We start from the raw sequence: 27,125 nt of genomic DNA on the forward strand, positions 1-27,125 counted from the left end.
GCGGCTGAGCCTCGGGCCCCAATCTCAGAGCAGCACAAGCACGAGCCTCGAGTTCCCATGCCGTTCCAGCCACAGGTTCTCCAAGAGGAGGCTGAGCTCACGGGAAACCATGGAAATATTTAGCAACGATCCAGCTCCTCCTTTCTCTTCCAACGAAAACCACAGCTGACTCACCTTAGGGTCGGCCGTGGCACGAAACTCTCCACGAGGCTTGGAAATCACCGATTCCTTTCACAGAGCTATCGCCCTGCCACTGGATGGTAATGACTTTCTGTCAACCTTGACCTGGGGCAGATCTGAACTAGGGACCAGGCACTGTAGCTCATCTCTGAGATACCTAGCTCCCCCAGCAACTAGGGATGCGGATGTGCCTCGATCGAACCGGAAGGAAGGACACAAAACCTCAAGCAGTAGAAACGCAGGTCATCGATGCGAGGAATTTGTGATAGTTTTGAAGAAATTGACAAACACCTATTTCAAAATAGAGCTGGGCCCTGGGCTTAAGGGGCAGGGAGTGGAGGCAGTTTCAAGAGGCCACAGAGGCCAGGCCTCAGGTAATGGGGGCATCCACGTCGTCTGTCTGTTCCTATTTAGTCTTAGCACCCTGCACCCACGGCCGGCGGGGGAGGTGCCCAGGCTACACTCAGAGATGTTCCACCCGCCTTCCCCTTCTACTCCAACCTGAAAAGGCAATTAAACAAACACTGTGTTGGGCGAGTCTGAATCCTTCAGCCAGCCCCCACCTCGTACCGGTCACAGATTTTCCATTTTATATTCCAAACACTATGATTCTTAGCAATATGCATTTTTAAAGCACATCCGCTTTCTTTCTTTCGTTTTTTAAATCACCCCTAAAAGTCTGTTTCTTCCCTTTCATGCGTAAGTAGGAGCAAAGGAAAACAAGTGCTCCTGTTCCTTAGGGCATGTTGATCAGATTCGGGGAAATCAAAAGAAAACAGTGACATCAACAGGAAAACACCCCTAAGATTCCTGTCAGGTGACAATTGGGACAAAACCACAAAACCATAATCATCATCAACTGGAGTGAATGTTCTCTATGTATCGCAATTTAAACGCTATAAACGGATTTAAAACTTCAGGGGGAAAACGAACACCTCCCACTCTCTATGGACGCGCGTTCAATTTCACCTTTTCCAGTCTCCCTGGCCTGTCTGCCTTCCCACCCTATTCGCTCCTGCAAACTGAATCTCCACCTTCACTAGCTTCCCTCTGGCCTCGCCCCAGAGCCGTATCTGATCACGTTCATTCCTTCAAGGAGATAACAGTCCGGTCAATGAGATGTCTGGTCGACCAAATTTGGACGGCACACAAAAAATCAGAACACTTTCTCCGAGTAAATACGTATGAGGCCGACTTCCTACAGAGCAGTGGTTCTCAACCTTGGCTGCACATTAGAATCACCTGGGAATCTTTTTTTTAAAATCCTGATTTCTGGGTCTCATCCTCCGGAAATTCTGTTTCTTTGTTACTAATGTTGTGGCCCCACCCCATCACAAAGAAACAGAATTTCCGGAGGATGAGGCCCAGAAATCAGGATTTTAAAAAGATTCCCAGAGGATTCTAATGTGCAGCCAAGGTTGAGAACCACTGCTACAGAGTCAGAATATATATTATAGACATGTTCATATGAACAAGCAGTAAAAATAAAGTACTTATCCACTGGGCGAAATGAACAAGGACCGACTGCACATGCCTACCTGTATGTATCTGTGAATGAACCAGGAGGCTTGCTTTCCATCATTCACCGATTCCACGGTCGTGTTGGCCATTCCCACGATATCACCCCCTGCAAACACCCACGGTTCACTGGTCTGCATCGTCTCGGGGTCGACGTCTGGGAGACCCCATCTGTTAAATTTGATAGGGCTCAAGGCTTCTTTTACTGGAAAAAAAAAAGGTGAAAGACAACAGATAATGACTAATCTGTGCATCTTGTAATAATAATAATCTGAAAATTAGGAAATATTATGACTTAATGATTGTTCTAGGGAGTCAAACAACTGTTTTTAATGAAGCATAAACATGGGAAGTTAATGACCTGGGTTAGGAACGCATTCAAAGTATTAACTTAACCAACCCTGAAGATATTTATCTTCCTCACAGAAGTTCAAGACCATAGAGTTGGGCGATGTTTCAAGGTCTGGTATTTATGCCTAAGGAGTCTGAGTCAAGGAAGAAGGTTCTTTGTCCATAACGACCGTTTTCAGATTTGTTACTCACATGCTCCCGAACCTGTTCCTGTGCATCACAGGTGTAAGTTATGCTGTGAATTTGGGTCAATGGCCAATTCCTTTCTCGCACAATAATCATATATAATAAAAGGCTAATATGCAAACTGTACCCTCCACTGGGAGTTCAACCAGGGGGCAGGGCTGGCCAGCTAACCGCCCGCAGTCCCTCCCCCAGGCTGGCCTGGCCTGATCAGCCCGATGGGGGTGGGCCGGCTGGACCCCACCCGTGCACGAATTCGTGCACTGGGCCTCGAGTAAGTTTTATAAACAAAACAGCACAAAATCTTCTACACTGACACTCTTTTGCACTTAATGTGGAGCAATTTAATGCACCGGGGAAGAGACTTCCCTTTAGTCATCAATTTGTTTTGTTTATTTTGTAAACCTCAACAAAGGCGAACATGACCACGAGCCCCTTAAAGCAGCTTCCGATAGGCTGAAATACTGAGAGGTACTCTGTGTCCCAGTGCATTCAAGGAAGAGGGAGAGCTCCTTTAAGAAAAGAACCTGGAGGAAGCTTTGACTGGACCCATGGTCCTGAGAGTTGGAAGAGACAAAGCGGATGGAGACCATGAAGGAAGGTAGATGCACCGTATGTGATGAAGCAAACTGGCACGGTTAGGAGAGAATGTTCTCTCCCGGTATTTGGGTCATGAATTTAAATATGGCCTCTCAGGATAGACTAAAGGAGCTATTCTTCACTCCAGTTCAAAAGAGAATACAGCCCGGCCAGTGTGGCTCAATGACTGAGCATTGACCTAGGAACCAGAAGGTCCTGTTCGATTTCTGGACAGGGCACATGCCTGGGTTGTGGGCTCCATCTCCAGTAGGGGGCGTGCAGGAGGCAGCCGATCAATGATTCTTTCTCATCCCTGATGTTTCTATCTCCCTCTCCCTCTTCCTTCCTCTCTGAAATCGATACAAATATATTAAAAAAAAGAAATAGTGAATAAGAGGTCAAACAGCTGGTTATGAGGGTATTTAATGCATTGTAGCAAAGCTTATGTCAACGGAAATAGAAACCAATGGCTCCCATTTAATATCTAATGTGCTGACTTATCAGGATCTTCAAAGGACCCTGGAAAAAGTAGGACTTCAACAACGTATAGGAACGCAAGCAACGCAACCAGCAGGGCGCAACGCTCTCTCTCCGTGCGCTAGGCAGCCAGCGCCGGGATGGCCCTTCATGGCAACTTGATCTTCAAATGGTGCAGGTCGGGGAGCATCACCTCCCTGCAGGCAGCGGCCTCTGTGGAAGTACACGCGCAGAGACAGGTGGGTCGCAGGGAGGGAGGGAGAATATGAACTTATGAATTTGCTTATGAACACTTTGTTGGAACTGATGTTATAAATCCAGATAACATCTTCCACGATTCCAATGGACTCTTTTGCAAGAGAACCATTATTTCTGTCATTTAACCACATTCCTTAAAGCTCCAGAGGGTTTAGCATCGAAATCAAATCAAGGGTTCAGTGAAAAGAAAAACACAGCCCGTGTGCCCGCTCTTCACCGTCTGCCTGAGGGAGTCCCGCGGCACAGGCACTGCTCACGAAGGCGGCTTCCACCTTCCGTCCAGGTAACCTCTCCTGCGGCGCTCCCGGGGCTCACAGCGCTGGGACCCCTTTCCCAGGGGCACAACCCAACCCCCCCACCTCCCAGAGCACGTCTCCTGCTCCGCCTTCATCCAGCGTGGAACCAGTGACAGCCGAAGAGGGTGGGAAGGTTTACTTAGCGCGCCGTTTCCTAGGCAGTGGCGGCTGGATAGTGACAGAAGGCTGTGTTCTTCCGTCTTGTTTGTCCCCTAACGGGGCGGGAGGCCTTCCGGTTGGGACCAGGCATTGCCCCACAGATCTCTGGGAGACCGCATCCCGAAGGGCCTGCAGCACAGGCCCCAGAAGCTCGGCAGCAGGACAGAAAGAGAAGGCGAGAAAGAACCCAGGACCTGCTTAGCTACAGTCTCTACTCTTCCGCACACGGGAGAGAAGCGTGTTACCTGTCAGGGTGCCTGGAATCCCATGCAGTCTTTCAAAAGAAGGAAAACATCCCTAATTTTAACCAAACGTTGGAGATGTATGCTAATTTCCGGCTTTAATTACTACTATGCTCTAATGAGTTTATTTTTTTTTTAAGACACTCTGAGGTAGCTTGCAAACAAGAAGTGGTTTTGAAATAGGGACTTTTAGTCAATTTAATGTTATGCATGAAATGATTCTCTCCGCGCCCCCCCCCCCCCGCCCCCATAGACTTAATTGTATTGTGACACGCAAGTTCTTCAATAAGCCACACTTAAACCGCAGCAGCTGGCCCTCAGGGACCCGTCACCAGGAGACGCAGATTGCCAAGGTCAATTAGACGGATGGAGCTGCGCTGTCGTATCGGCAGACAAGCAACCCACAAGCATATGACAAGTCTATTTCTCAGTATTCATAAAAGGATGTCAAGGATGTGATATTTCGGTGCATAAATGTAAATTAATCCTCCATAAACAACACAACAGGAATCACAATGAAGAAGGATGGCTCCTCTTCTATGCTGAGTTTGAGATGTTACAGCACGAGGGGAGAGGCAGAGAAAAACTCAACATTGACCACACAAAGACTTCTTGAAAACGTAGCTGGACCCATCTCTGTGCCTGTGGTTTCATTTTGCAGAACCCATTCGCCACGGGGACCAGAGCGCAGAGACAACACAAGCGAGCTGAGACAACAGTCCCTGGCAAATCAACACTGAGAGCAAAATCTCGGCAAGAGCAAAGCATCTCTAATGACAGGGCCGGGGGTGCGAGGGCCCCTGCAGGAGCCCGGGGTAAGGAAGGGCCAGGGCCAGAGGGTGCCTTCAACAACTCAGAGCCATCACCCGTGAGGGCTTGGGTTCTGCCTTCGCATCGCCGCCTGCATCGGAGTCTCTGAAGCAACGTGCTGGCCCCTCTCAGTTACCACGGCCCTCGGAGGAGTCCTCATTGTCTCTCACAGCCCCTCTCAAGTCAGAAAAGTCAGCCTTGATTCTGCGCCTGCCCGCTCCTCCGGGCCTTACATATCATCTCGGACTCTCCTTAGAATACTGCGTTTCCCTCGTCTCCTCTCCTTTGGAAAAATGGTTTTCTTTTCTCACTGCCTACTACCATCTTTCTTTACCTAATTTCTTAAAATAACTTACACTGACTGTTGATTGTTTTCACCACCCAATGATCCCTTCCAGTCTGCCCCTCGAGGGAAGATATGGTCTCCATAGCCAGCGAGTTCTGGGACCTCGGGCCTCCTCCCTCTGCCTTTTCTGTAGCGTCCAATGGTGAAATCCCGTTAATTTGATCTCCTTTTTTGATTGGCAGGATGTCCCTCTATCCGGGCTCTCCCTAGCTCTAACCCAGAGGTTCTCAACCTGTGGGTCGAGACCCCTTTGGCGGTCGAACGACCCTTTCACAGGGGTCGCCTAAGACATCCTGCATATCAGATGTTTACATTGCGATTCATAACAATAGAAACATTAAGTTATGAAGTAGCAACGAAAATAATTTTATGGTTGGGTCACAACATGAGAACTGTATTGAAAGGTCCAGAAGGTTGAGAACCACTGCCTATCTTTCTTGGGCTCCAATTCATCCAAAGGAAACTCTCTCTGGGTGACTTCTTGTGTCTCAGGGGCATCACCGTCGCCTAGTGGAGAATGTGAAGGATGTGAGCGCACTGTGGACCCCTCGCACCGAGGCAGAAGGCGGGCACGAGCTCACCGAGACCACAGAACAGCTTTCATGGAGCTGTCATCACCCTGGGAATAGCCAAAGGGTGGCAGTGTTGGTATCCGAATCCAGTTATTTCTGACTCCAAAGTCCTCGTTGCCACTGACCCTTGGTACGGGGGCCACAGAAAGCGAGGCATGTGCCCTGAACCGTTTCTTGAAGCCTCACTACTGGGGCTCTAGGAGAAAGCAACGGGCGTTCGAGGGGCAGCAAAGGATCTGGTCTGGGCCAGGCTCCTGGATACAGCCTTTAGGCGATCTCATCCCCCGGGACCTTTTCGAGTCCCTTTGTGTTAAATTAACACGACCATCTCCATCAAGCAAGCAGCCGTGTAACTTCTCCTCGAGTCCCGGGACATCTGAGCCAGCGCCTTTCCGGGCGCCCAGCCCTGTAACTGGGACACAGGAGGGGCTCCGTGCGTAGTTTTTGGTTGGAAAAAGTAATATGGAAAATGTAATGGCTGTTGTCCCGTTAGTTAGCATTCATATTTAATTAGGCATAACCTATGATCAACTTATTAATTTTCCTGTAAGTCTTATTTCCACAATTAGAGAGCCATTGTGGAGAATAAACGCAAATATTGTCCTTTAAAGCTTCTAAAATAAAACATCTCCAGTGGCAAATGCACCGCCCACGGAAGAAGAGCCCTCGGTTAATCTCTCTTGCTTGGCTTAACTACTGGATGCCCCCACGACTATGGGTAAATAACGTGCAGTTTGAATAAGCCTGTAGGATCCGGGCAGCGAGAAAACACAGATTCCATTTTCCTGCCCTGGATGCTCAGGGCTGGCGGGGCGCCCCGAGTCCAACACAAAAGATGGACAATCGCCCACGGCAACTCCTTCCGTCTCCCTTGCATTCCTCGGGGAGCCTCCTTCTCATTCCCTCAACTGACCAACGGATCAATTCAGAATTAAAATGGCCCAAGCACTTCACCTTGCTTTGCTTATTTCTCTGCAGTAATCCCATCTATTTAAACCTCGAAACTCCTTGAAGATCCGATTTCATTTTATCCGGGAGCCGTCTCCTCCAGGAGGGCGCTGTCCTTGAAGGAAATGCGTGGGGATTGTTTTCAGATTCTCAGTTGGGTCCCCAAACGCCCCACTTTGATTTGCTTATTTATATTCAATGATACCATCTACTTAAGACCACACTCTCCTGGAAGGAAGAGATCATCCCTTAATCTGATTTGGACCCTGATCATCATAATTCTATGCACATTTGGGTGCTTAATACTTCTTGGTAATTGGGAGGCAGGGAAAAAGAAAGCAGAAAGGCTCCCGGGGTGTGTTATACATGCTCCTCAGTGAGAGAACTTTCCAGAATGCCGAATGAGATCGTGAAGTGATACAAATAATGACAGAAAGGGGTTAAGAAAAATGTTTACTCTAAGATTCCCCATTGGCTGCATTTGAAGCCCAAGTAAAAACAGTAGTAAATTATACAGCGTGCACAAACAATATTATTAAAATATAAGTGAATACTGAAAAATATTTTAATTAACAAAATAAATCAAATGGAAAAGATTCCCTAAATAGAGCTTTAAAAGCGAGCCCGCGTGAGCCTGACTGCCATGACTAATTATGTATCCATGGAATGTGTGTTCAATTTGGGCTTATTTAAATAGCAGAATGCTCATTAGCTGCAGTATATCTGTGAAGCTTCAGTAAACAGTTTAATGGTTTTTATGTTTAACCAATTTCATAAGTTCCTGTAATTTTAGCTTTAGCAGCTCATTAATGTTATTTTCTGATATCCATCTTACGGCTTTTTTCCTTCCCTTGTCGATCGGCTGGAGGCATCCTTCCGTGCAGGCTTCAGACATGCAGCCGCGTTTCTCTTCAACAGGTTTTGTGCATGAGTAAGTGCACACATCAAGACCACGGCTTCTGCCCGGCCGGCGTGGCTCCGTGGCTGAGCATCAACCAATGAACCAGGAGGTCACGGTTCAATTCCCGGCCAGGGCACAGGCCCGGGTTGCAGGCTCGATCCCCATTAGGGGGCGTGCAAAAGGCTGCCCGTCCATGATCCTCTCTCATTGTGGATGTTTCTATCTCTCTCTCCCTCTCCCTTCCTCTCTGACATCGATAAAAACATATCATTGAAAAGAAAAAAAACAATTTGAAGAGCTCCTTCATGGTGGGTGGGAAGAGATCAACCAAAGAACATGTCTGCATGGATGGGTAACCCGTGGGCACAGACAACAGGGTGCTGAAGGCCGGTGTGGGGGGGGGGGGGGGGAGGCGGGGCTAGGAGGGGTCAATGGGGAAGTAGGGGCATCTGTAATACTTTCCACAATAAACAGCCGTAGACGTATGGCGAGCACAGGGAGGAGGCTGGCCTGGAGGGCACGAGACCCCAGGAAGCTGGGGGGGCCTCCACGGGTGTCAGCGAGCAGGGGTGCCCAGCACATTGTCTGGGCACATGCGTGACATTGGCGTTGGGTAGCTTCCATATGTCGGGGATAGATATCACATAGGATTCACTGTAATTTCTCAACTTACACAGTTATAACACGCATCTACGGAGGTCAATGTCGAATGCAACCAAAGACCACCTTAGGCAGGCACAGGGTTCATTTATCTTGTGCTCGGAGCCAAGAACACAAATGCAAACAATTAACAAAAAGAATGTGCCACACACATAAACCCTCATTCCCCAGGACGTCAGCCTCCAACCCACACCCACCTGCAGCGTCCTCCCAGGCTCTGCCTCGCTGTGACATCGCAGGAACAACAGGTTCCGGCTACACCGTCCGCTAACTCACGTCTGAGAGGGACAGGTGACAGGCCGTGGGCGGCAAAGCCCAGGACACCCACGCCGCCCCCTCCAGGCTGAGCAACGTCGGCTCTGCCTTCTGACTTCTCTTCTCTGAGACAAGGATGCGACTTCTTTTTCCATTCTCTACCCTCTTCCCCAGCCACTCCTAGAACATGCCGCTGCTCTGCTGCTCGTATGTAATCTTTGATTTGATTGGAAAACGACGGTTCTACCCGCCGTCTCCCCGCAAGAATGCACATGCTATCAACCGCCGGTGAGACCTGAAAAGCAAAGATAAGGGAAGGCTCGGCGCAGAGCTATCCGCTGGGGGAAACACACCTGTGCCCGTGCAGCCAACAGAGGGAGGAAAATTAATTACAGAAACAGCACACTGTGCTCGGGGGACGTCCCAGGGACTTGTAAGTGATGTGCTGTTGATGCCAACTCACTTTCTTTTCTTTTTAAAAAAAATATTTGTACTGATTTCAGAGATGAAGGGAGAGAGAGCTAGAAACATCAATGATGAGAGAGAATCACTGACGGGCTGCCTCCTGCACACCTCCTACTGGGGATCGAGGCCACAACCCGGGCATGTGCTCTTGACGGGAATCGAACCCCGGGCCCTTCAGTTCCCAGGCCAACGCTCTATCCACTGAGCCACACCGGCTAGGCCCCAACTCACTTTCAACACCGTTACCAGTAGGACCTCCCACCTCATCGTCTCCCCGCTTTCCAAGTAACCTCAAAGAGCAGCTCTGCGAAGAGACCCTTCTTGTGGGTGGTGATTCCACCGCCTCACCGCACGCCGCGCAGGGAATGCTGTGACAGGAAGGCGACAGGTCTTTCAGCCGGAAACAAGAACCCGATCTTTGGGACAGTCTAGAAGAACACATGGGCAGTCTTCCTACTGGCTTCCGGAGGACGGTTCTTGCCCCACACGTAGTGAGAAGCGAGCCAACGTACAGAAAGGGCTGGGAAGGGTTCATTCTCAACGTGGGGCGGCCGATACACGGGATTCACGCACGTTTTACTCCTCGGGCGTCATAACATGGGACGGGAGCCCGCGGGGCCACAGAGCCACCGGCCACCCCGACCGGGATGCGTGTTCTCCGCAAGGCACCGCCCAAGGAGCAGCAGGAGCCAGGGTGACCTCTCCTCCCAGCACGCCGTGGGGGCGGGGCTCCTGGGTGTCCAGAAGAAAGGCCCCATTTCTCATACTTGTAGGAAGTTATTTAAAACCTCAGGGGATAATGGCTTTCACTCATCAACTGAATGGACAGCCACTGTTGGAGGCGCGAGGCCGCGGCAGCGGAAAGACAGAGAAGCGGCAGGGAACGCTCCCCAGTGTCTGCTTCCGATCCTCCGTGTCTCCTGAGTCCTAGCCCCCGTTTCCGCTGTTGAATGGACCGGCCAATCCCAGTGCAGGGCATCGACCCCTCCCTCCCCCCTGGCTTCCTGCTGCCTCGGTGAGTTCCACCTGCACAGGGACATCTACCCAGACTCCGCCCCAGACGCTCCGTCCGCCTCTGATCACACCGAGGACCCAGTCCCGAGTCTCCTACGGACGAAGTGTGTCTTCGTTCTGAATGTTCTTCCGTAGTTTTCCCTCCTCTGCCGGAATCTCAACCTTCACCAGGAGCCACTTAACCCTTTGTACGCCGTAAGCGTCTATAGACGCAATTCAATTCAAAATATTGTGGCTGTGGGGATGGTTTCCGTTTTGGACGCAGGCAGTGAACTGACAAAACCAGTCTTTTCACGGGTTTCATGGATGCCATTTCCGTCTTATCCCAGGCATCTTTTCCAGCACACGCAGAGCAACACGCTGGGTCCACGCCCGGGTCTCCCTCCAGGGGGCAGCACTGGTGTCTCACTCACGCTGGCTCTCCGCATCCTACTCACCTTCCCTCAAAGAGCAGAGATGAGTGCCGGCTGGCAGTGCTCAGTGGTTGAGCATCACCCTGTGAACCAGGGGGTTTGATTCCCGGTCAGGGCACAGGCCTGGATTGCGGGCTCGATCCCCAGTAGGGGGCGTGCAGGAGGCAGCTGATCCATGATTCTCTCTCATCATCGATGTTTCTCTCTCTCCCTCTCCCTTCCTCTCTGAGATCAATAAAAAACTAAAAAGAAAAAAAAAGAGCAGAACTGAGCAAGGCCAGTGTGCGACTCTGGAAGGAGAGACCAGTGTACACAACACACCCTTCTCCTGCCCGTGGCCGGGGAGCTGCCCACCTGAGCACAGGCTGCTCACACCTGTGAGTGGCGGAGTAGTCCCACCTGGGTCAGCACTGCAAGCCGCACCTGCTTCTGAGGCGAACCACCTCGGAGGTGCTGCCTGGTTTCTGATTTCCGACGATTGGAAGACCCTTTCGAAAGGCTCGACATCCAAGCAGGGAAGGGAAACCCACCGCCTACCACAGAGGTCTCATGAACACGGAAAACCTCTCCCATATTCCAACCTCCCCACTGGTCCCCTGGATACCTAGTGGGCGTAACGCAAGCCCCCAGCTTAGCACGCACGTCTCTGGAGCCCACACACAGGTGCGGCCGCATCTCTTGCCCCGCATCCCTCCACACATTCCGCCCGGTCTGACCTCCCAGCATCTGATCCAGCCGCACAGAACTCCTCACCCCTGTCTGCTTGCACGGGGCCGTGTGTCAGCTCAGACTTTTGGGCGTGACATTCCTGCTAGGAGAGAAACTCCTACTCCATCTGTGAAACCCAGCCCAGACGTGCCCTCTGATTAGCACACCCTGTGGCAACGTGTGTATTTCCACACCTGCTTCTCCCATGAGCCTCTGAGGCCCTGATAGGCACAGACTCTCATGCTCCCTCGTCTCGTCTCCCTGTGCCTGTGCCCATCACCTCGCCGGACACTACAAAACGCCCACTGCACGGTGCAGAGGGAGACAATGGATAGCGGAAATCCCAACTGAAAGGCCCATTTCAGCAGTGAGATGGAAAGCGCAGCTCTTCATTTACAAAGAGGAGAGCATGCATGAATTAAGGAGGCTGTTGACAACTTTCTAGAGACAGGCTTTTTTTTTTTCCTAATAGAGCTTTTAAAGTGACTGCAAAGTGCCTGCTGAATCTAACAGTGTGTGCTGAGCAAGTTGCATAATTTCCCTGCTGCTCCCGCCTCCACCCCCTCTCCACCTGGCTACCCCGCCTCCTCCGAGCTCAGTGCCAACCTGCTTCCTCCGAGGCCTCCCTGGGCGCCCCGACTGTGCTGGGCGCTTCCCCAGCATCTAACTGCCCCCGGTACCATCTACTGAAACGGGCGTCTCCCGTCCATCCATTCCTGGAGGCCAGGCTCGCATCTGCCTCTTGGCCATCTCATCCTCAGAACCCAGCTCCGTGCCTGGGGTAGCAGCAGGACCTCGGAGGTTAGTGAGCGCATAGCCCTGTGCAGTGAGGGGCCTCGCCTCTGCCAGCGGTGGGCTTGGGGAAGGAACCGGTCAGGGAGGAGGCAAGAACACGGGGGAGCTAAATGACAGGAGAGCCGGCGAGAGACTTGCCGGCTGAACCCGACTCAGCCTTCGCTCTGGTTTGGGTGATGTGCAAGTAGGAAGCAGCGGCCGAGTTTCTGGAGAACAGAATGCAATGCGCTCGCTGCTCTCGCTCTTCTCCCTGAACCCAGTTAATGAATAAACAAGCCACGCTGTGACGGTGCCTAGGTGTCACGGAGACATCCAGACGAGAAGTGACAGCCCAGGCCGCCGTCCAGCTACTTGAAAACATCCATCTTGATGGCATTAAGCATCTGGAAGTTTCCAGATACCGAGATGCGTGATGTCTTGCAGATCCGCTACCCCGAGGCCTGTTCGCGCGTCTCCCTTATCTGTTTCTCACATTTGCATGCAAGTGTCTCTTCCGCCTCAGACACTAGTGTCTTGCAGCTCAGCGAGAGCAGGAAGTCACCGACGGAGCTAGGGTGTTTTTTTTGTTGTCGTTATTTTTTTTAAATAACTTTTATTCAGATTTTTGATATCTCTTTATTGATTTCAGAGAGGAAGGGAAAGGGAGAGAGAGAGAAACATCCATGATGAGAGAGAACCAGTGATTGGCTGCCTTTTGCACACCGCGAGTGGGGGGATTGAACCTGCAACCCAGGCATGTGCCCTTGACTGGAATCGAACGTGGGACCATTCTGCAGGCCAATGCTCTATCCACTGAGCCAATCTGGCGAGGGCGGTTATTGTTCTTAATGAATCTCTGATGGAGAGAAACGTTTTTCTTTTATGATCCTTTCCGTAAATAAGAGTTAACCGTCATTTCCACAGTGTGTGTCAGAAGGTGAAGGATCCGCCAAGGGCGGGAGCTTCCATGGTCCTCGGCCACAGACACACTGCGTGTGGGAACATGACACGGAAGGTCTCTCCCGGCGGCTCCCCTTCGGCTGGGACGCTACAACAGCGCTTCTCCCCTCGTCCCCACGTGAGAGCCTTTCTCCTCCCTCCGCGGTCGGTGTGTCCATCCAGAGGAAAGAGCCGAGTTCAAACTTCCTAACTGGAAGCTTCTAGTGGTGGCTGGACAGGGGGACGGTGCTCCCCATAAATTCTGTTTCTGCCCATTAGACCCCCTTTGATCGGAATCACTGAAGACTGGCTCTTACAACAGCTCTGTCGCACTTCCTTCCGCTAGGTCTAACTGAAGAGAAAGCCATTCCTTCTTTTATTACTTAAAAATGTTTTGTTTTTTATTATTGATTTTAGAGAGAGGAAGGGAGAGGGAGAGGGAGAGAGAGAGAAGCATCAATGATGAGAGAGAATCATGGATCGGCTGCCTCCTGCACGCCCCACACTGGGGATGGAGCCCACAACCCGGGCCTGTGCCCTGACCGGGAATCGAACTGTGACCTCCTGGTTCAGGGGTAGACGGTCAACCACTGAACCACGCCGGCTGGGTGAGAAAGCCATTCTTACAGAACAAATAAGGCAAACATTTGAACAAAATAAAACATATATTTTGATTATCGGCTTAAATGGAAAATGAATGTTCTTTTCCAATCCCCCTCTAAAAATAATCCTGTATAATGAGCATTAAATGCTATTTCTAAGCCTCTTAAATCAAGATTTCTTGCATTCCCTACCAGAAGAAGGAAATAAATGTTCGAGTAAAAAAATAAACAAACAACCACAACCCCCGGAAAGAAGCTGGGAGCCACGGCGGCGCCATAAGAACAGACCACGGCCCAGCCCGCGTCTGCTCCGGCCTCTGTACCTTGAGGGTCGCTCAGGACCGAGCCGAAGGCGCTGATGATCACGTCGGCTCTCAGCTGCACCCGCTGCTCCTCGTCCTCCCGCCAGACCCCGGCCTCGTCCTGCTCCGTCCGCACGAACTGCATGCCCACGATCTTCCCGCCTTTGACCAGGACCTTCCGCGGGGACAGGAAGGGCAAGAATTCACACTTCTCTTCCTTCGCCAGCTCCATCTAAAGGAAGCAGAACAGAGGGAAAGCCGTGAGCATGCTTCTCCATGGCACACTGGATTTGTCCCTCACATGGTGCCGCCCAGCGCGGATGCCGTTCACGTCAACATGAGCCCCGACCCGTTTGGCTCAGTGGACAGAGCTTCGGCCTATGGACTGAAGGGTCGATTCTGGTCAAGGGCACATACCTTGGCTGCAAGCTGGATCCCTGGCCCTGGTTGGGGCATATGCAGGAGGCAACCAATCGATGTCTCTCTCTCACATTGATGTTTCTCTCTGTCTCTCCCTCTCCCTTCCACTCTCTCTAAGAATCAGTGGAAAAATAACCTTCACTGATTAACAACAGTGAGGATTAGCAACAACAATGACGAATAAAGAAAGAATGAATGAATGAATGAAGCAACGTGAAGTTTTTTCCTATCGCCAAAGCTGAGGTTCAGTTATCTGCTATTTCCATTTTCCAGCTCACTGCCTGGGAGGGCCCTGAACAGGAGCTGCCCTGTGGGGCTTAGAGCTCATGGTGCTGCCAGGTGTTTCTCGAGCTGGAGGCACTGTGTGCCTGCCCTACGGGGTGTGTGCGTGTGAGGCTCCCGGCTACAGCAGCCTGGTCTCCACGCTCTCACGTCTGCAGGCTGCATCCTCTCTTCACTCCTGCTGACGATCACCCCGGTGCGTACATATAAGCCAGAGAAAAAGTCAACCCCCCAGGTGGGCCCTCTGTGCCGAGGACACAGGACCAGAAGGGTGGGCGGGAGAACGAAGCCTAAAGGAACTCCGTGGTCTGAGGACAGGGTGTGCCTCACTTCGGCAGAGATGCCAATGACAGTGGAACCACAAGACAAAAGCACTACCTCTCGAAGAAGCCCGGCTTCCCCTCTTCCCTAACTCCTCCTGCCTGGGGCGGGACACCCCCGTTTCTGTGGATTATCACGCCCATCACTAGTTTATGGGACAGAATGCAAATGAGAGCTTGTCTGCAATTTTCCTATTTACTGTTTTTTGGGGGGGAATTCGGGCCTTTGTCAGTGTGTTTGTAACTAGTAGGCGGAGAATTCTTTATCCAACAGGTGAAAACGCCGTCCCCAGGAGGGTGAGGGGGCTGGGTCTGCTCTCGCCCTCCCCTGCGGCCGGCCGACAGGTGGAGTCTCAGTAGGACCCTGACAAGAGAGGCAAAGAGGCTGTGCGTGAGGTTCCAAACTAGGAGGGATCTGAGCCACACGGGGATGGAAAACCAGGGTCAGAGCTTTTGAAAACCTTTGTCACGGCCACGAGTGCTCAGCATCTTCGTACGAACGCGTGTCCCTGGCATGCATATTTTTTAAATATATATTTTTATTGACTTCAGAGAGGAAGGGAGAGAGAGAAACATCAGTGGTGAGAGAGAATCATGGATCGGCTGCCTCCTGCACGCCCCCCACTGGGGATTGAGCCTGCAACCCGGGCATGTGCCCTGACGGGGAATCGAACCGTGACCTCCTGGTTCACAAGTCAACGCTCAACCACTGAGTGACACGGCCGGGCTCCATGGTACACGTATTTATTCATTTGTGTGATGGCACCTGTCCTCCGGACAGACAACGGGTGCATTAACCAATGAACAATGGAGCTCGTCCGTGGCTCCATCAATAACAACTCGGAGAACACAGGAGGAAACATCCAGGAGGTTCCATTTTTGAGGTTCTATGAATCCACCTGCTGCTTAATTTTCATACCGTGAGAGGAAGTGGAGAACAAATTCTTCTTATCTTGGATATGTACCTGCACGTTCACGGAGGCCCTGTGGCCGGTGCCGAGTGGCCTAAAAATAGAGTGCTCCAGCACGCCGTCACGACCGTCGTTTTAATGATTAGCTTTATGCAACGGGAGGATTTGGTCTGATTAATATTACAGGCATCACACTGTGGAAATGATGACACAACTTAATTTACCATAATTACCAGCATGGGACAGTTCTCTGTTAGGTGGCATACAGGCCAGGGAAGCACAGGTTCTAACCTCTAGCGAGCAGAACGCAAAGCCAGGCCAGCGTACATTAAATTCTAACATGCTGGCCTGGCGGCGTGGCTCAGTGGTTGAGCGTCCAGCTCTGAACCAGGAGGTCACAGTACGATTCCCGGTCAGGGCACAGGCCCGGGTTTCGGGCTGGATCCCCAGTGGGGGGTGTGCGGGAGGCAGCCGGTCGATGATTCTCTCTCATCATTGATGTTTCTGTCTCTCTCTCCCTCTCCCTTGTTCTCTGAAATCAATCAAAACATATTTTTAAAAATTCTAACATTCATGTCATCATCAAGCACTGAAGGCGGGTGTACTTCCTGTCTTAGTCCCAGGGAGTCCCCGAGGACCGTTGATTAACGCTGGGCCCTTGGGGCGATGCGTGTGTGTGTGTGTGTGTGTGTGTGTGTGTGTGTGTTTGCAGGCACCTTTGAATCCCATCTTGCTGACAGGCCTCCCATCACGCTCCCTGCAGGTCCCCGCTCCACGGCAGGTGCCGCATGTGCAAGGAGCCACGAGGAGCAGTGCCCTTACCGAGAAAAATGAAATTTGCCAGCTCAGACAGGTTATTGACTAAAAATAGTGCCAGCGTCATAGTCCTTATCATTAAGTGGAGACAGAAAGGCACCTGTGACTGGTGGGAAAATGCATGTGTAGCCAGCATGATGCAGATGAGGAGCCTGAATGCAGCTCGGCCAGGCCCCCTCGATGTGGATGATGCCCGAGGGGCACCTGGTATGCCGAGATTGCAGGGGAAAGGCACAAGCTTCCGCAGAAAGATGTGTTCACAGCCCGGCTGGTGTGGCTCAGTGGTTGAGCATAGACCTGTGAACCAGGAGGACACGGTTCGATTCCCGGTCGGGGCACAGGCCCGCGTTGCGGGCTCCATCCCCAGTGAGGGGCGTGCAGGAGGCAGCCGATCCATGTTTCTCTCTCATCATTGATGTTTCTATCTCTCCCTCCTTCTCCTGTCCTCTCTGAAGTCAATAAAAATATATTTTAAAAAAGATGTGTTATTATTTTAGAGTTGCCTTAACCGATGAAGATATTCCTGAGTAACAGACCAGGCAATCTGGTACTATTGTTTTTATTATTAAAATGAATAAAGGAGCATTCATGGTCAGAACAGCTGAGCTTCTGAATGCTAACCTATATGGAAGCAGACATAGCCACCCTAAACCATTGCCACGAAGGGCGCAGCCCAGGGCACAGGGAGAGGTCTGGAAGCCCAGGTGAATTAGGGCGGATTAAAGACCTGTCCTGTTTGGCTGCTCCGGGGCAGTCGAATACGTGAACAGCAGATTCTTACACGGCCCTTCGTGTGTGGGGCTGAGCTATTAAAGCAGTTTTGTTCCATGCTCCTCTCAGTGATGACTAATGGGAACTACAAAGTCCTTCCCCCCCTCCCGCTCCCACCCTCCACTCCTCGGGGCTGTGCGTCCTGCCCTCCTCCTCCTCCTGGGGACCCCAGGCCTGGGGCGTTCCCGAAGTTCTGTCTGATCTGCCTACAGCTCTTAATGCCTGCGTTTGGGGGGATTCTGTTATCCTGTGAAATGTAATCTCCCGAGTTTGGCGCGCGGGAAGCCCTGGGGGGGATTATTAGCAGATTTCCCCTCGTCTTCGTAGACGGCGCTCACGTTGGGCCGGGCTCCCTCAGGACCAGGCGGAGGAGAGAGTCTGTCCGCAGCATCCTACTTGGCCTGTGTGTGTGGCCTCTAGGGGGCCGGAGACGGCTGGGACCGGGGTTCCATCCCTCCGTGAGGACGCTCCCTGTCCTCCTGGGATCAAACCTCCATCCCGCAGAAACGCTGCTGTCCTAAGGACGATGGAGCGAGCCCCTCCCAGCCGCTGCGGGGGCTCCAGTGAGGCAGCTGGGCCCCGCGTGGATGGCACGGGGAGCAGCAGTGGCCATGACCACCCACCGGGTCACTCGCTCAAAATGCACATTCTCGGGCCCACGCAGCTCCACCAGGGCCCAGCACGCTCTGTTGCAAATGCCTCCAGGTGGTTCTGATGCAAAGGGGAGCCCGGGGACCCCTGTGTTAGAGAAAGGGGGCGCGGCCATCCCTGCAGCACCAGCTGCGCGGTGCCTCCCAGCTCCATCCCCTAAAGCCACGGGGATCCAGTGGCGGTGTGTGTGTGACAGCCTTGCGCTGTGCGTGGTCCCAGCGACTCCACCTTCGCTGTCGCTGGCCGTCGTAGCCACTCACAGCTGCAAAAGGGGGACTGGATGGAGCCCAGCGCAGAGAAGACGGCGACACGTGAGGCTCAGCCAGGAGCCAGCGGTGTCTCTGAGGTTCTCGTAAGATTAATCGCCACGGCGGTCACTGTCCATGAGACAAATCGCCTGTTGACTACGGTTATAATTCCTGCCGCGTAGAGAGACTCCCAACATGCTCGGGCATTCCCCGGCAAACAGAACTCATCGTAGGATTTGGGTGCAATGAGCCATTCATCTTCCTCTAAGGACCTCGGGTTCTCGTTCGCAGGACTAGCACCTTCGTGAGGCATCGCCTGCCCTCACAGCGGGAAAACCCGAGGCCGTGGTGCGTGCACCCAGCGCTGCCTCGCCCTCGCTTAGTCACCGGTCACTCTAAGAAGGAGGCGCTTCTAAGTCGGAACTAACTGTGAATTCCGGAAGACGCTGGCATGGAGCTCTTTGAAAAATCAACGGCCAAGCCTGTGCTCCACAGTCTCCCAGCAGAACGAGCGGACAGAACAACCAGCCCCTCTGCCTGCGGCGAGCACATGTGGCTCGTGGGAAATTCTGGATGTCTCTAACGACAGCGCTCTCCCGGCAGCCACGCATTTTGTGGGGGCACCTCTAGGGGACACGAAGGGCTTAGCAGGGGTCAGTGTGACTAGTTAAGTAGGTGTCAAAGCTGTGAACACCGAGGAAAAGAGGCACTCGGGTACCGACGAGGATAAAGACAGAGTCCTCACAGAACCATCTTTGCATGACCGTGTGAGTGGAAACACACTAGGCTTCGCCCAGGAACGTTCACGCTTGCATTCCCCAGTCTCCGGCACATGGGAAGAAGGTCTCCTCCCCCCAAACCTGCTGCCTGACAACCCCCCCTTCCCCCCAAACAGTTCGTTCCATTTACCTCCTCGGGGACGGCTCTGATGTTGACGAAGCCTTTTCGGAAGACGACGAACACGCGGCGGGCCCCGCAGCGCAGGGCCGAGGTGGCGCAGTCGAAGGCCGTGTCCCCCGCCCCGAGCACGATCACGACCCCCCGGATGGACGGCAGGGGCGATCGGCAGGCGCACATTCCTGGGCGACAGAAGGAAAAATCTTTAGGGGGAGAAACCGCTGTCACAGGACAGCTAGGAGCATGCTCGTCCTCGAAGCCGTGGGAAACGGCATCGCGCAGCGTTCGGGGCGGATGTCCCCATCGAAATCCTCTCCTTCACTGGAAGAGCTGTTTTCTCACAGCCCGGCTGGTGTGGCTCAGGGGCTGAGCCTCGACCTAGGAACCGGGAGGTCAGGGTTTGATTCCCGGTCAGGGCACAGGCCTGGGTTGTGGGCTCAATCCCCAGAGTGGGGCGTGCAGGAGGCAGCCGACCCATGGTTCTCTCTCATCATTGATGTTTCTCTCTCTCCCTCTCCCTTCCTCTCTGAAATGAATAAAAATAAGTACATATATGTATAAAATTTAAAAAATTTTAAAAGGCTCATATACTCATATATGTAATTCCATAGTCAGTACCTTGCACCTCCCTTTTCCTTCTAGAAGGATAGCTTGCAACACATTTTGAGGGGCACAGGTCCTAACAAGCCGGAATCCACGAGAGCTCCCTTGGCAAGGGGGTGGCCTGTATTTTTCACGTGTCGTCGTTAATTTTCCTTAGAAGAAACGGCAGTGCTGCTCACGACCTGGGCCCATCACCCACAGCGTGTCCTGTGTATGTCACTCAGCCATGATGTTATAAGACTTCTAGCAAACAGCCCCGCTATACATGACCAATCAGGAAACTTGGAACATTAAAAATTAACATGCTGCGAATAAGTGTTCTTTATGTAACTGAAGAATTTCTGAAACTATTTAGTTAAAATAAAACTTTCTCCTGTTGACCATTTTTCTACGTTTTTTTAAATAAAAGTGAGCATTAAAGGGAAATGGCTTTTTTGTGTGCATTTCTCAAGAGCACCTATATGAATGAAGATCTGATGTCCGTATGAAAATTCGTGTAAAACGGTAAAATGCAGGTGCTCTCTCTGTCTTGAGTGGTATGTATTATCGGATTAAATACAACTGCTGATAAGATAAATTACTATAATTTTTGAAATGGCATCTTGGATAGCATGGGCCTATAATTGTCATAAACATAATAATCAATTTGCTTGGGAGAGTCGGTATCTGGGATTACATAACCGGCTCCTGCAATTCTCAAATGAGGTCACGTGTGCTATGACCTTCCTTAGAAAGCATCTCAGTCACATGTATATCCTGCTGGCTTGGAAGGAGGAAGAGGGGGTGGTACACATCTTTGGCGGTAAACTTCTATAAAATAATCTAGAAAAAGACGTGGCTTTAAAAAATGTTTGGAGAAACTGTAAGCTCTTATCTTTTCTACATGCAATTCGATGTCAGAATAGACTTTTAAAAGGATATATGCTGGCCCAGCCGGCGTGGCTCAGTGGTTGAGCATCGACCTATGAACCAGGAGGTCACGGTTCGATTCCCAGTCAGGGCACAGGCCCGGGTTGTGGGCTCGATCTCCAGTAGAAGGTGTGCAGGAGGCAGCCGATTCATGATTCTCTCTCGTCATTGATGTTTCCATCTCTCTCTCCCTCTCCCTTCCTCTCTGAAACCAAAAACAATATATTTCAGAAGAAAGTGTGCATGTTTCAAGGGTTGCTGGGACTTGTTTTTGGAGAATCTATTTCAGCCCCTTTATCATTAGGACACAACTCCAGCTCAGATACAGCAAAGCTTCAGGCTGTTGCTGAGCTCAGGACGTGCGACCACACGGACACCATGCCCCAGGGTGTCTGCCCAGTGTCTCCATGTCACTTCACCCGCTCACTGCTTCAGGCGAGACCATCTTCCCGCCTGCTTGGGTATAACCATTTGTCCAATTTCAAAATGAAAAGATTAAATGCACTCAGGTCCAAACTGAAGTCCCTGCCACTCCTTCAAGAACATCTTCCGCGGTTCCTTTCCGACTCTCTCACTCGGAAGCAACGTCTCGGGAGGCAGCTCAGATGCCTGCAAGCGCGAGCCTCCTCCAGGGACACCTGCCTGAGGGCGCACAGGTCGCCGCTGGCCAACGGGGCATCGGGCCCCCGCCCCTGCTTCAGGTGAGTGTCACGAAGGATCCGCTGGCACAACATCCTCGGAGCCTGGACTTAATACCAACGTGTAACCCACCCGACCACGTCAGGAACGGAAGACGCTGTGTTTTACCTGCTTTACTGCCTTTGGCGACAAGAGGCAGAAAGTCCTTGGACGTATAAAAGCCCTGGTCCTGCGTCAGGCTCTGGAAGATGGGGTCCAGGTTGGGTTCTGGCAAACCTGAGGATAAACATGTAGAAAACGTCGTTAGCAGGAGGAGAAGCGTGTCCGATCAGGTCGTTAAACACATGGAAAGCTGCCGTCACTAAAATCAGGGGGTTCTTCGAGGGGAAGAAATCTGTAAGCAAATCCACACGGAAGAATGCTCTTAACACGATGCACCAGACCTGAGAGGAGACCTTTAATATAAAGCCAGGCACACATCAGACACCACACCTCACACACACAGTCATACACGAAGCATGGATGCACACGTGCATACAGTGTCCAGGGGAACAACCAGGTTATATTCTTTTTAAAAATATTTTTTTGTTGATTTCAGAGAGGAAGGGAGAGGGAGAGAAGGACAGAAACATCAATGACGAGAGAGAATCATTGATCAGCTGCCTCCTGCACGTCCCACACTGAGGATGGAGCCCGGAACCTGGGCCTGTGCCCTGGCCGGGAATCAAACCGTGACCTCCTGGTTCACAGGTTGATGCTCAACCACCCAGCCACAATGGCTGGGAGCGGGTTATATTCTTTCCTCATGGCATAAATAAAAATAAATTGCTGATGTGTTGAAGTGCTAAATATAAAAAAACTAATCATAAAAACTAAAAAATGTTATCGGTACATATTTGACTAGTTCCTGAATATGGGAAATATTTTTTTTTTTAAAGAAGACTAAAACAATCAAAGAAAAAATACATTTGAGCATAAAAATTCAGCTACTTCTACATTTAAAATTATTGTAAGCAAATTAAAAGGCAAATAATTCACCAGGAGAATATTTTAACAAATAAAATGTCTTTATAAAGAAATTTCTCAATTTTAAGAAAGAACATTAAATTTTCAACAGTCATAAACAAAGAACAACAAAAATTGGGATAAGAAAAAATATAAACACCTTAAAAGCACCAAAAATCTTAACTAAGTAATTTAAAAACTATGAACTAAGGCAGTGTGGTCTGGTTTCCCCTCTTCTGATACACAAAGGATTTAAGAGGATTCGATTTCGCGGCAAGGGTAGAGATGGATTGTTGTACTCGTCTGATCGACACACAGATTAGTGCTCAATTTCTAGAAAACAGTTTTGAGTTTATCCTAAGGAAGCACTAAGACATGCAAATCAAGTCTTAATGTGCAAAAACGGTTAATGCAAAAAAAAAAAAAATAGAGACAGAAGTAGCTGAATTTTTATCCTTTTTTTCAAATTTCACATCTTATGTCAAGGAAAGAAAAAAGCTTAACAGAGTAAAATACTAAACTTTGGCAAATTAAACAAAAGGCTACAAAGAAAGAAAAATGAAGCTTCTGAGAGTGAACGATGAAAGATAATGAAACTTGCAAATACCCATCGATCAAAGGCAGCTCTCCCCGAGAGGAGGCGGCGTATTAATAAATAAGGCCTGTGTCTACACCACGATGATTTCAAAATGACACTGAAATGACTTCTTAATTCACTTTCCAGTGGGAAGAAGGAGGTTTATGAATGAAGAGGAGCTGACACAGACTTGACAAACGCAGCCGGTCGGCGTGGAGACGGTTTTTTCTCGTCTTTTATGAAATCCAGGTAGTCTCTTTGTTCCCCTGGCACCGACGCGGGGACTCTGTGTCTCAGGACGCACTTACACAGAGGAACACCTCCGTGAGGACGACCGAAAATGATCGCGTTCAAGTTCTCCAAGAAGGACAGAAACGAACACAATGTTGCTTAGGTGACAGAAGTCTAATTGGACGTTTACTGATCATGCATGGTGGGTGCTGTTCCCAAATGTATGGCCAACCCATGATTTTTAAAACACATACATTCATTTCATTCTCATAAAACTCTTCACACAACTGACAGTGTGATCCACATTCCAGGTGCCAGGGAGCTGAGGCCCCGCGAGAGGAAGGGGCTGCTGAGGACACGGGGCAGGTGAGCAGCAAGGCCCACGTCCAGCCTGGGCAGCCGCTGCCCTTCCACGTGGAAGGTGGGTGTCATGTGACGCTACGTGACGAGAGGTATCGAAACTAACCATTCCAGCCCGGCCGGCGTGGCGCAGGGGTTGAGCGTCCACCTATGAACCAGGAGGTCCCGGTTCCATTCCCGGTCAAGGGCACAGGCTCAGGTTGGGGGCTGGATCCCCAGTAGGGGGCGTGCAGGAGGCAGCCGATCCATGATTCTCTCTCCTCATTGATGTTTCTATTTCTCTCTCCCTTCCTCTCTGAAATCAATACAAATATAATTAAAAATAAATAAATAAACTAACCATTCCACACCCAGTATTCAGTGCTGCCCTGCGCCTATGGATACGCATCCAGCCCAGAATGTGCGTGGCCAGCTTCCCGCCTGGGGGCAGAGGAAGGCTGGCTGCTGTCTGGGGCTGTAGCTCTGTTTTGTGATTCTTCTCCCTGGTACAACCCTTTCTGGAATGTTCTCCTCTGTGCAGGCATCCCCGTGGTGAATGGCTGGTTACTTTCTTTTCTATTTTTTTTATCCAGTAGCATTGACTTTTATTCATTCGTGTGAAGTCACCTGAAATGATATCTGTTGCATTTAAAATATATTTTTATTGATTTCAGAGAGGAAGAGAGAGACAGAAATATCAATGATGAGAGAGAATCATTGATCGGCTGCCTCCTGCACGCCCCCCACTGGGGATCGAGCCCCCAACCCTGGGCATGTGCCCTTGACCAGAATAGAACCTGGGACCCTTTGGTCTGCAGGCTGACACTCTACCCACTGAGCCAAACCAGCTAGTATCTGTTGCATATAAATGCTCATTAATATAAATGGCTGAACAAAACCATTTCAATGGCTACTCAATATCCCACACTGCTTGATGCTCTTTGAAATACGCATCTCTGCTTTCTTTCCCAAACACCTCCCCCTCTGCAACAACCACAGAAGGAAGACCAGTGGTGTGGCCAGGCCACCGTGGCTCAGTGGCTGAGCATCGACCTCTGGACCAGGAGGTCATGGTTCAATTCCTGGTCAGGGCACGGGCCTAGGTTGTGGGCTCGATCCCCAGTGTGGGGCGTGCAGGAGGCAGCCAGTCCATGATTCTCATCATTGATGTTTTTTTCTCTCTCCCCTTTTCCTCTCCGAAATCAATAAACATATATATTAAAAAAGAAAAGGATGGCGATGTGCACAGGACGTTCTTTGTGCTCGTGTTAAGGTGCTAAGCTGCGCACTTGAGTGAGCAAGAACAAGGCAGCACAGACGCTGTGCACGCCCCGTCGAGGGAGGAACAGGGGAGTGAGCTTTCCAGGCTGCGTCTCCGTGGCCTTGCGAGGAGGCGGCGGGGCCCTCAGATTCTGGAACGTCTGCGTGTTACTTTACCGGGTCACTTCCTCCGTGGTAACTGCACTGAGCGAGGCTGGTGCGCTGCCTCTCGTTCTTGGAGGCATCCACGTGAGCGGCAGCTGAGCCGCCGTGGGAGAGACAGCGACGGCAGAGACCTGCCGCCGGGGAGAGCCTCAGGGGGCACGGGAGGTGGAGAGGGCAGTACCGGACACAGAGAGCCGGGCTCGGGCTCCCCCGCAGGCCGGGAGCTGGCAGCAGGGGCACGGAGCCCTCCCTGGGGCGCACCCCCGTGCTGTCCCACAAGATGTGAGGAGACAGATCCACTGGGCAGGGGCTCCCCTCAAGGTCACTCTGAGCACAGCCAAACGCAGTCAGTGGCGAGTGCCCTGCGTTTCTCACTTTTCCAAGAACTTTCCAATCTGGGATTCCACCTTCTTCTCGAAGAAGAAGGCCTTTCGTGTGGCCTCAGCCCTCGGGGTCCCCGCCTGGACTGGGGACCGACCGTGGTGCAGGCCGCGCCCCTGCGCCTCTGCTAATGCGCCGTCTCCGTGACCGTTCTTCGTCTTTATTCCCGTTCACTTAATCTTTTAGAGATGCCGTCCTGCCGACTGGCGTGCTTCTATAACTATTTGTAACCCAGCGTATATGGAATCAGAAGGAGACCTCGGAGGTCAGACTTCCTGCATTAAAATTCTACTTCTACGGCAACCTTGGGCAAGTCAATTGTTCCGCCGGAGCAGCCGCCGCCTCGGAGAATGAAATGAGAACAATGTCTGTGAAGTGAATGTTTCCTTTTATTTGCATCCTCTCCCTACAAGCCTTGGTTCAATGTAATGAAATGACACGCGTGGACAGCGTACCTTAAACGTGCATCTCCTCCATGATACACACAGTGGATGTTGTCACACCTCCAAGTGGTCGGTGCTGGGCAGGTGGGTAGCGGAGCCCACGAAACTTGGCATCTTCGGCTTCACTGAGAGGCTGTGGCCAGACAAGGGTGCTCGACCCTCGTCCGGTCAAAGCACAGGAGCCTCAAGACCAGGCAAGCAGCAAGATGAAGACCCTCTCACGTTTCCTGGGTTGTTCAAGTCCTTGCCTCAGAGACCGACCCGGGAGTCTGTCTCATGGCCTCCCCTCTCCTGCTGTGCTTGGGCAAAGCCATGCACCATCTCACGCTCCAACTCCTTGATTCTGGAGGGAGGTAGCCCTGCCGGGTGTAGGGGGTTGTTCTGAAACGTACGAAGAGATGTGCACACAAAAGCACTCCGTCCGGTAAGTCTCAAGCAACCTTCAAATATTACTCATTACTACTGTGTTGGGCACAATGTAAGAGTGATGGAGAATAAAGGCTCACATGATAAGGAGAGTCACAGGGAACACTGTCAAAGGCAAAGTCATGGGAATGGACCACAGGAAGCCCTTTAAATGGGTGTTTACAAGATGCGTAAATGTAGGTATAAAATGATAGATGTATGTATCTACTAATATATGAATCTAATTAATATCTAGAAAAGATGGACTGTTCCTATACCCAGCCCAGGCACTTGGGGTCCCAGCAGAGAATAACACGCTCCCCTGAGGGTCTAACATGCACAGCGCACAGCGGGTCACAAAGCTCGTCACCTGTCACGTAAAGATCACGCCTATGACCCCGAGGACTTCTATCTTATTTCCAAGGGACAATAGTGCCAGATGGGCTATACTCCTAGGATCTATATATTGATTAGGAAGAGATCGATGGAGCCCTATTGTGCTTCTTTTGTCAATAAAACTCCCCATCTTGTCCCCGCTGCCCCCCTGCAGGCCGGCACGCTTAGTCCTGAGGGTTCAGACTGAATTCAGAAAGAACGCAGCGATTCCCTACAACACACGTGAAATCAGATCACCGCGTCACAGCATTCATCCCATCGACCTGTCGAATCCTCATTGTACATCTGTTCCGTGTAACTGCCGCGGACTTCCTCTCCCAGCGTGACCACATGCCCTCACGGCGTGTAGCACGCAGTTGGTTAGCGCATCACCAGACGGAGATGTTACGAATGGGAGTCACCATCTCAAACCATGATTTCCCCCATGACACGCGGTATTTTTCTGTAGGAAACATATAATAAGTGAAGTCCAGAACCAAGAGAAGTACCGAGCACTCGGGCGTT

General features: G+C 51.2%; 1 protein-coding gene across 1 annotated transcript in view; it reads right to left on the bottom strand.

Annotated features, from left to right (window-relative positions):
• The window catches only part of DPYD (dihydropyrimidine dehydrogenase), a 347,040-nt gene that overhangs the window by 147,483 nt on the left and 172,432 nt on the right, over positions 1–27,125 (bottom strand). The window contains exons 9-12 of the mRNA XM_070395710.1: positions 21,588–21,695; positions 19,281–19,450; positions 13,974–14,184; positions 1,719–1,903 (exon numbers count right to left, since the gene is read on the bottom strand). Of these exons, the coding sequence (XP_070251811.1) occupies positions 1,719–1,903; positions 13,974–14,184; positions 19,281–19,450; positions 21,588–21,695 (674 nt within the window). The remainder of the gene's footprint in view (positions 1–1,718; positions 1,904–13,973; positions 14,185–19,280; positions 19,451–21,587; positions 21,696–27,125) is intronic.

Source organism: Myotis yumanensis, unplaced genomic scaffold (genome assembly GCF_028538775.1).
Source record: "Myotis yumanensis isolate MYYU_CA2020_CCGP unplaced genomic scaffold, mMyoYum1.0.hap1 SCAF_17, whole genome shotgun sequence".
In the NCBI taxonomy this organism is placed as follows: domain Eukaryota; kingdom Metazoa; phylum Chordata; class Mammalia; order Chiroptera; family Vespertilionidae; genus Myotis; species Myotis yumanensis.